The sequence below is a fragment of the Galeopterus variegatus genome, unplaced genomic scaffold (assembly GCF_000696425.1).
Source record: "Galeopterus variegatus unplaced genomic scaffold, G_variegatus-3.0.2 Scaffold5336, whole genome shotgun sequence".
Classification (NCBI taxonomy): Eukaryota; Metazoa; Chordata; class Mammalia; order Dermoptera; family Cynocephalidae; genus Galeopterus; species Galeopterus variegatus.
The window spans coordinates 135243-145485 of NW_007731447.1; the positions used below are offsets into that span (position 1 = coordinate 135243).

Consider the following 10243-nt stretch of genomic DNA (forward strand, 5'->3'; position numbering starts at 1 on the left):
TTCACATTTTTTGCATTTTGGAATATTTGCAGAATACATACTGGTTGAGCATCCCTAATCTAGTATGAGATATCTGAAGTGCTCCAATGAGCATTTCCTTTGAACATCATGCCAGTGCTCAAAAAGGATTTTGAAGCATTTCAGATTTTAGATTTTTGCATTAGGGATGCTCAACCTGTACCATATGATCCAGCAATCCCACTTCCGGGTATATATCCAATGGAAATAAAATCAGCATCTCAAAGAGATGTGTGCACTGCCATGTTCATTATTTACAATAGTCAAGATATGGAAGCAACCTGAGTGTCCATCAGCAGGTGAATGGATAAAGAAAATGTGGTGTACACATGTACAATGGAATAGTGTTCAGCCTTAAGAAAGAAATCCTGCCATTTGTAACAACATAGATGGACCTAGAAGACATTATGCTCAGTGACATAAGCCAGACACAGAAAGACAAATACAGCATGATCTTATGTATGTGTGGAATCTAAAAAAAGTCAAACCTATAGTAACAATAGAAGGGTAGTTACCAGGAACTGGAGTTGGAGTGGGTGAAAAGGAGAGATATTGGTGATAAGGTACAAACCTTCATTTATAATATGAGTAAGTTCTGGAGATCTCATGTAGAGCATGGTGACTGTAGTTAATAATAATATATTGTATACTTGAAATTTGCTAAGAGAATAGACCTCAGATGTTCCCACCGCATACACATACACACACACTAGTAACTCTGTGAGGTACAGAAATGTTAATTAGTTTGATTGTGGTGATTTCACAGTATATACATATATGAAAACATCACATTGTGTACCTTAAATATATACAATTTTTATTTGTCAATCATGTCTTAATAAAGCTGGGGGAAGAAACATAGTTACCCTGGGAAGAGAGGTGAGAGATTGCTTTTTTTCCATAGCAAACCTTGTCAAACTATTTGACTTTTTAAAATATGTGCATGTATAAAAACAAAATAACATGCAAATATACACAGTGCAATATAGATTTTGGCATCGGAAAGGTACAAATTAAGTTTTAGATGGATTGAAAAGAAGGCAAAATTATGCTACTATCATAATTCATGGTAATGAAATATATATATGTTCAATTTCTTTAGTCACTTATTTTGGTATATTCTTTTTAGCTTCCAGTTTTAGCTTATTGCTCTTTTCTTATTAAAGTCATTACTAGGAAGAGTTTCAAATTCCTCCTTTGGTAATTTTAATTCTTGTATTGTTATTTTCCCAGCTTTGGTTTTCCTCTAGTTTATGGTCAAAACTTGATAAAAAGCAGTTAAAAAAGTGGGGGGGATATCTTTATGAGATAACGGACACCAGGCTAAAAAGTGAAGACTCAGTGCAGTCAGTTATCCAGATGTTTTCAAATATCTGCATGTTGGCATGATGTAGATTAAACATCTGGATGGTTGATTAAAATAACTTTATGTCTAGATACCTACTGTCAAATAGGCACAGGTTAAGATTTTGTAGTTCTAACAAGCAGAAAAATGTAAAAAGTTGGTCAGATCTTATAATAATTTTTTTTTCACTGAATTAAAAAGCGCCCATCCATTCATAAATGTTTTACCTAGCCAGGAATAGTCTTCTTAGGTCAGTGAATTGCATTTAATGTTGTAGCATCTTGCACCCCTGTCTTCCGGCAGAAATAGTGGCTCTCCAGCTAGGCCATGATCTATGCAAAAACTGGTAAGTGGCTGCCGAGCACTCACTGGCCCAGGACGCTTTTTGAGCTATTATGGGGATGATGTAAATGTGTGATTCAAATTGATGCTAAACTATGTTGCCACAGGCTGCAGAATGGCTTATGTATTTGTGTGTGTTTTTACTTAGGCTTTCCACTTTCTCTTTCTCTAGAAAGTTCCAGAAAGAACAGCTTCTTTATGGTCACTGATAAACAGTAACAAAGAAAAATTCAAAAACCCCTTCTATTCTAAAGAAATCAATCGAGTTTTGTATCCAGTCGCCAGTATGCGCCACTTGGAACTCTGGGTGAATTACTACATTAGATGGAACCCCAGAATCAAGCAACAAGTAAGTGAAAAGAGTGATGTCGACTGAATGATTACATCTGGGTTTAGATAATGTTATTTGGTATGTTTTGTTAATATTATAAGGAAAAATAATCAGTCTAAAAAGGACACTTGTTTTTAAACCAACTTTAAAATTGTTTTTAATTACTAAACCATGTATTTTGATGTTAAACTTAAATTCCTCTGCCAATGTAAATGATATGATTTCTTACTAAAATGTAAGCTAGAAAATTTCTGAGTTTTCACAGCAAGGGATTTCCTTTAATCACTTGAAGTGGTTACACATCGTATGTACATCATTAGAAAATTCTTTATGTTGACTAGACTTAGATAATCCTGTCAAGGTAAGAAAACATGTCCTACTCTCTGGCCCAGGTGTATGTACTAAGTCGGCTAATATCAGAGCACTTTCTACTGAGGAGCTTTTCTCCTAAAATAAAAGTAATTGACCTGTCAATGGGTAGGAAATTCAGTTGGCCATTTATCAAAAATGGGAACAATGGTTTTTGAAGTAAAAGAATCCATGTTTTATTAAGACACCCCTTAGGTGCTCCATTCTCTCATCCCCACTCCATCCAAAATCACAAGGAAAAATAGCCTGTTTGCAAAGGCTAAGAAGCACCTCCAGTTTTGATTTCTTCTAAGCATTACAAATATCGGTATTTGTAATGGCTCTTTGTGAAGGTCTGCATATGGTCTGCAGTCTGGATGGTCGACTGCCTGTTCTCGAGTCCGGTGTTGTAGAAGCACCAGTTTGACTCCCACCGGGAAGGGGTGACCCACGGTGGGGCCGCAGTCTCCCGCAGACTGTCCTTGCTCAGGCAGCTGGCTGCGCTGTCCCCCCTGTCGTTGGAAAGTGCCTACTGCAAGCTGGCACCCTCAGTTCAAGGTCTCTGCTGCTCACATGAGAGGCTTTTGCAAAACTGTTGAAATATGTATTCTTTTGGAAAGTGACACATTCCAGGGCTTAAGAACATTCACTTGTTTAATTTGGGATTTGTTTAGTAAGGGATTTATTTAGCAGTACTTCCAGCCTTTGGAGTATCAAGTAAATAGTAAATGGGAATTTTTCCAGGGTTCTAACCACTGTTACAAATGACATGTTTCTTTCCTAATTAAAAATATTGTATTTATTTTCATCTCTTTTTTAATTGAAACATAATTGATTATACATTTTTGTGGGGTACAGTGAGCAATATGTGACAATCAAGTCAAGATAATTAGCATATTCATCATTATAAAACGTAATTATTCTGTGTCCATTAACCAATTTCCCTCTAACCTCCCTCCTCCTTTCCCATCTCTAGTACCTACAGATGAGCACTGTGTCCTGTAAAATAAGCCTTTTCTGTATTTTTCGTGGCCTTTTTTCTTAATCATTGGCAATTAGAAAGTATCAACAGTTTCTATAGATCGTGTAGTCTCCTCTCAACCATTTGTACTTGGAGAAATAATTGAAATTCAAGGAATTTAGAGCAATTTATCTTTGAATATTTAAAGGTGATAATAATAATTGTGTGACAAGTTTGAAGATACATCATTAGAAGAATTTACTATAATATATTTATCCCCCTTATTCTGATAGAGTTTAGCAAAATGGAACTGGGCCAGATAGGAATGCTCATTCTCTGAGATAGTAATTGGCCTATATTATAATACATTGGTATTTACTCAAAAAAGAAAATAATTTATCCTTTTGATGGAGATTCCTGAATGTGAAGTGTCCTACACACCCCTGTATATCCCTGAGCACTTTGTATTTTCCTCTACCAAGTATTGAGCATTCCCACGCATCACATACTGGGAGGACACAGAGATTAAGAAAAGGTGGTATCTGCCCACAAGCAGCTCCCAGGCTGGCGGGGGCAGCCAGGAACATAAGCCGATGATTATACTGCACAGGGATAAATGTGATAAAAAAGGTGTGAATTAAGCATGTTACATTTTCTTAAAGATCTGCTTATGTAGAACATGATTTCATACAGAAAAAAGAGTAGATTAAAATCAAATCATACAGGACTTTTAAAATTGTATAACTAAACCTAAAAGAATGTACTTAACCACTTAAAAGTTAAGTTGTTATTCAGTTGTGCGACTCAGAGGTGTACAAACAATTACTGTGAACTTACAGTATTCACAACACTAGGGTATACTGTCAACGTTGAAAGATACAAAAGAATATACAGCTCCTCCCCATAATGAGCTGTTAACCTCAAAGAAGGCAGGGTTAGTGTGCTTTTAAAAGCAAAAGCCTCCAGCCTTTGCTGGGACATAAAAACTCAGCAGAGTTTATGGAAAGACCAACGCTTATATTTGATGAGCCATCAATAAGCAGATTTGGTACTTTTATTTAACATAAGGAAGTTACTCATGCCAAAAGTGAAAGCATAAATTAGTCACATTGTAAACCTGAGTGGGAACTTTGGCTGCCAGTGAGCTTCAGACATCTGAGAACCATCTGTACATACTCCATGTAGCGGTTAATCAGGGTTACGTTGGACACGTTCAAATGTTGCATAGTGGTAACTAAGTAAAGGAGGAGAACAAGGACAGTCAGATAGTAATAGGCCGGCCTGTACAGCATTGTTCATTTCTGATAGAAAGTTTAAGAGGAATGTGAATATGAAAGTCTTTTGAAGCTTAAAACAGTTCCACAACTAGCTGATTTCCTGTCTTCTATGCTGAGCTGACATGTACTTTACTTCAAAATTCATTTTCCAAGTGAGAAGTCGAAGTGTAATATTTAAAGTCGCTTGAGTTTAAATTTCATTTCTTGTTATTTTGCCTTTGTATCCTATCACAAATGGACTCTTTTCTTCTATTATATTCTCTAAGTGGTTTTTGTTTGTCTATAGGTTAATGACTTCTATATATTTTGTACTCATTATTTGACTGAATTTTCATTTCTGATAGTTTTTCTGTTTACTCTCTCGAGTTTTCTAATTATACAGTCATGCCATCTGCAAAAATGATTCTGTTACTTCTGATTTCTTTTTCTTGTCCAATTGCACGTGCTGATTTTAATATTCAAGCTTTTTCTATATTCTAATTCTAAATTCTAATATTCATATGAAAAAGGGAGGTTTTCAAAATAGCCAAGAAAATTTTGAAAGAGAATGTTTTTTTTTTTTTTTTCCTTATTTTGTCTTTTTTTCGTGTCCGGCAACAGATCGCAACCCTCGGTGCTGCGCCCGCACCTCGCTTAGCCAGTGAGCGGGAACCAGTCTGTATGTGGGATCTGAACCCTCCGAGGGAGCGCCGCCACACTCCCAAGCGGGGCACTGTAGCAGTGCACCACCGGGCCAGCCCCGAAAGAGAATGTTGAGAAAGAACTTGCCCTACTATATATCGAGACTTATTTGGAACAGAATAGAGTTCAGAAACAGACCCATATAGATGTGGAGACTTGGCATAGTAAGAAGGCAGCATCACAACACGTAGGGAAAAGAATGGACAGTTCAGGAAGTGATGCTGGGACTGCAAATCAAACTGAACATGTCCAAACAGAACTCCTAATGTTCCCCTAAAAACGCCTTCTGCTGTCTTCCCCATTTCACTTCACACCAACTCCATCCTAGTCGCTCTGGCCAGAAATTTTAGACTCATCCTTGACTCCTCTCTCTCTCATACCCACATCCAGTCTGTCAGGAGGGCCTGTTGGGCTCTGCCTTCAAAACAGATACAGAGTCTAAACACTTCCCAGTGAGCCCCTGTCACCACCATGGTGCAGGCTGCCTGCCCTCTTCCGTGGATGGTGGCAGGAGCCTTCTGGCTGAACTCCTGATGCTACCCTTGCTTCCTTCCAGTCTGTTCTCAACATGGCAGCCAAAGAGATCCTTGTAAAGCAGACATCAGATCACACTACTCCTGTACACAAAACTGGCCAGGTGGCTGCTCACCTCACTCAGAGTGAAGGCCCCATTTTTCCAGTGCCTGTGAGACTTTATGTGACCCCTGCCACACCACTCACCTCTTGGACCTCCTGGCTTCCTCACCAACACCTTTTCCTCCTACACTCTGCTTCAGCCATGCTGGCTTCTCTCTTCTTCCTCAGACGCTCAAGTCTCCACTTGGTTCCCCCCTTCATCTCCCTCAGACTTTTCTCTAAAAGTCACCTCTTTGGTGCAGCTCACTCCAACCACCCAGATTAGAGTGTAACTGGCACTCCGCTGGTCCCCATCCCTCCTACCCTGCTCCACTTTCCCATAGTACTGATCACCTTCAAACGTTCTGTGTAACTCACAGCCTTGTTATGTTCGTGGTTTGCCTGCCTCCCCCTGCTGGAAGATAAGCACCATGAAAATGGGTATTTGAGCCTCTTTTTGTCACTGATGGATCCTGAGCACCTAGAACAGTGTCTGGCCCTCAGTCAAACACATAAAGAGAAAAATGGGCAAAGGATATTAGCAAACAGCACACAGCACTCAGTGGTGTTAGGTGGTCTACCAAGCATTCCTGCTCTAACACTATATGTGTTTCTACAAAACCTCCCACTACAAAGTCACCCGCTAAAAAGTGATTACAGGAAGAATAGGATTAGGAGCAGACCTCTGCAGACCTAGGGACCTTTGTAACCAGAGCACTAATGAAAGACCTTATTTGGAAAAAGGGTCTTTGCAGTTGTAGTTCAAGTTTGTGCTAATTTGTTAGGGCAGCCACAGGAAAGAAATACATAGTATTAAACCCCAGAGTTTATGCTCCGTCCTCTGGGATGCAGGTCCTGGGGGGTATCTATTTAGAACAGAGACCTTTTTCTCAGCATTACAGATCAGATCTGCTTCCTTGCTGCTGCTCACAGCTTCAGCAAATAGCTTAATGCAGCAGAAAGCAGGATGGTTCTAGAAGCCACTATATGAGCTAGAGGAAGGCACTTCTGTAGACTTTCAACTTTTCTCTTAAGGTCTTCATACATTGCTAGAACTTTCTAGAAAGCTTGCCCCTGATCACTTCAAAACATTGACTTTCTGGGGGGCTGTTCTGGAGTATGTCTTCACCTAGGTGATGAAGTGTATACACATGTAAATATTCATTGAGCTGAACATTTTAAGGTTTGTGTACTGTAAAAGTTTAAAAACTTAACATGCTGGGGAGAATCACGCATACAGCATGACTTCTGCCTTTATACTGACATCAATCCCCTATTTGCCTCTCAAAGAAATCAACATTGTAGCAAAACAGAAGTGTTAACTCATTTCACTCTGACAACAGTGCTGTGAGGTATATGCCATTTTGATTCCCATTTTACAGATAGGGAAACAGAGGCACACAGAAGGTTGTCACACAGCTGGTAAGGGGCTAACCCAGGATTTGCACTCAGGCTGGAGGGAATCAGAGCCTCTGCTCTCAGCCCTGTATTAACATGAGCAACAAGCACATGAAAAGGTGTTCGAGCAGAGCAATGCAAACTAGAGCTACCATGACAAACCATGTAATAGCCCTCAAATTGACAAAAAACATCATCATCATTATCTTACGTTCCCAAATTCTGGTGAGGATGCAGAGCATCAGGAACTACCAGGCATCACTAGCAGCAGCATGAGGTGATATCGCCAGCTCCGAGAGCAACTTGGCAGCATCTAGTGAAGTCAAAGAGACCATACCCTACTTCTCAGCGGTTCTGCCCCTAGGAAAAGTCCTTAGAGAAACACCGGTGGGTGTGCACGAGGAGATGTGTACAAAGATATCAGTAGAGCATTGTGTGGACTACTGAGGAGCCCTGGCAATCACTGATTACCCATCAGCATGGGAATGGATGGGGAGATGATACTCACATAGGAAAAGTGTCACAAATCTGTACAGGAAAGAAGGCTCCGTGCCAACTTGAGAAGAGTTATTGTCCCTCAGATCAACAGAGGGCAGTGGGCTGGGCGACAGAGGACACTGGAGCTGTGCCTAGGTTGATACACTTTTAAGAGATGGGGACGCGTGTGAGGAAGTGTGTGTTATGACTCAGCAGTGAACAGCTGCTTAGTGCTCTGTGTGCCTGTCTGCATGTGGAGGGGATGCAGTATGTGAGGGAAGTGACTGTGAACGTGAAACCTTGATAAGGGGTTTACTCAGAAAGCAGCAGCTGCAGCACAACGTGTGGCGCAGGTGGGTCCTTGCAGTGTGGCCAGCATGAAGCATAGTGACCTGTGTCTGTGGTTCTCTCCAGCAGCCGAACCCTGTGGAACAGCGTTACATGGAGCTCCTGGCCTTGCGCGACGAATACATAAAGCGCCTTGAGGAACTGCAGCTCGCCAACTCGGCCAAGCTCTCTGAGCCCCCGACCTCTCCTTCCAGTCCCTCCCAGATGATGCCCCATGTGCACACTCACTTCTGAGAGGGCACCCTGGCACTGCACTAGAGCTCTGAATAAAGGAAATAGTTGACTTGCATTTTGGGCATCTGTACAAAGTAGATTAAAATATTTTCCTCCAGGTAGAACTTGAACTAACATAATCTTAAACTCTTGAATATGTGCCTTCTAGAATGCATATTACAAGAAAACCACAGTGTCCACACGGCAATCAGAAGAAAGGAGCCAAGGTGAGGTTTTGGAAAATCCTGACACCTTTAAAAAGCAGTTTTGGGAAGATAAAATTTAACTTTAATTTACCTTTATATAAATACTATGTATGCAGTATGGATTTTGTGGGCTTAATTGAAGCAACGTTATTTTAAATTAGAGGGTAAAAATCTGTGTGTGAATTGGATTTTCCTCAAGCTGCTTATAATAGTTGCTTTTGGATTATCTAAAATGAATCCAAATGTGAAAGACATGTGTTACTGCCAAAACCAAATCGAGCTCAGCTTCCTAGGCATTATCCACAAGCAAGGTGTTTAAATAATTGCCAACTTTTATACCATCATGAGTGGTGACTTAAGGAAAAATAGCTGTATGGATGAGCTTTCCATTATTTTGAAATTTTGGAATATAAAATGTTATCCCCTGATTTTCAAGAGAAGCATATTTTTTTATTAAAAAACTGGTGGGGCCCAGTTAAATATGGTTTGTATTTTTTTTTTTTTAACTTTGCCCATTTGTTTTTCTAAATTCTTTCATGAGCTTGCCTGAAATCCTGAATCATTTTCAGGTTGTGGCAAACCCCATATATAGCCTTGTTTAAGGATGTCAGGTGCATTATGCTGCTTAGGTGAATGTTTTCGCAAACGTTGCTCTAGTTGACCCAGCTTATCTGCCAAAATGTAAGGTTACCATCTTGGATGTATGAGCTTTTGCTAGAGCATCTTCCTCTGACATAAATGCCCCAGATGTACATTTGTTGAGCGTATTCTTGAAAGTATTGTTTATGAAATTCAATTTAAATGGTGTTGGCTTCCCCTCCTCCAGAAGCGTGCATAAAAACTGGTTCTACAAATTTTTACTTGAAGTACCGGACAGTTTGCGTTTTCAGGTTACTTTGTTTTGTTTTGTAGTGTTCAGTGACATTTTAAATGCACAGTTCTATTTGATATTTGAACTAATTCATTTAGTAAGTATATTTGTAAAAAGCTAAGGCTAGAGTTAAAACAGTGTGTTTTACAATGACTTGTAAAGAACTATTTATAGCTAATATGGTTTTTGTTTTCAATGAATTAAGAGAGATTAAATATATCTTTGTAAATTATTTTATGTCATAGCTTAATTGGTCTACCAAATAAGACATCTCAAATGCAGTAGTATAATGTATGAATTTTGTAAGTATAAGAAATTTTATTAGATATTTTTTTGCTTTTTGTAAACGCTGTAAATATTTCATAAATTAACAAAGTGTCACTCCATTAAAAAAAAATCTAATACTAATAGCTTAAAAGATTTTGTGAAATTTCATGAAAACTTTGTCATGGCAATAATGACTAAAGACCTGCTGTAATAAATGTATTAACTAAAACCTAACACTGTTTTTCAGAGATATAACTGTGTACGTGTTTGAAATGTGCGTGAAGCCTATGTTCTATTCCTTCCCTGGAGCTACTTTACATGCCCTTTATTTTTCTAGCAACCTTGTAGGGCTCTCCCAGAATTCCATCAGTATTGAGCCTTTAAGTGCAGTAACAGTGCAGATTGTAAGAGTCACACTGTTTATATGGACATCTTTTACAAAAGCGCCAGCGTGAGTAAACTCAAAACTTTGATAGCAAAGGAGGGTATGATATTGATTCAAGTTAAGCTGTACTTCATGTCTCATTAGGTAAGAATTTTTTAAT

At 39.1% G+C, this 10243-nt stretch overlaps 1 protein-coding gene across 1 annotated transcript in view; it reads left to right on the plus strand.

Moving 5' to 3' along the window:
* MTM1 (myotubularin 1) overlaps positions 1–9932 on the plus strand; it is an 84501-nt gene extending 74569 nt beyond the window's left edge. Inside the window, exons 13-14 of the mRNA XM_008589267.1 lie at positions 1878–2054; positions 8208–9932. Coding sequence (XP_008587489.1) covers positions 1878–2054; positions 8208–8375 — 345 coding nt within the window. The 3' untranslated portion in view covers positions 8376–9932. The remainder of the gene's footprint in view (positions 1–1877; positions 2055–8207) is intronic.
* The last annotated feature ends 311 nt before the right edge of the window (positions 9933–10243 follow it).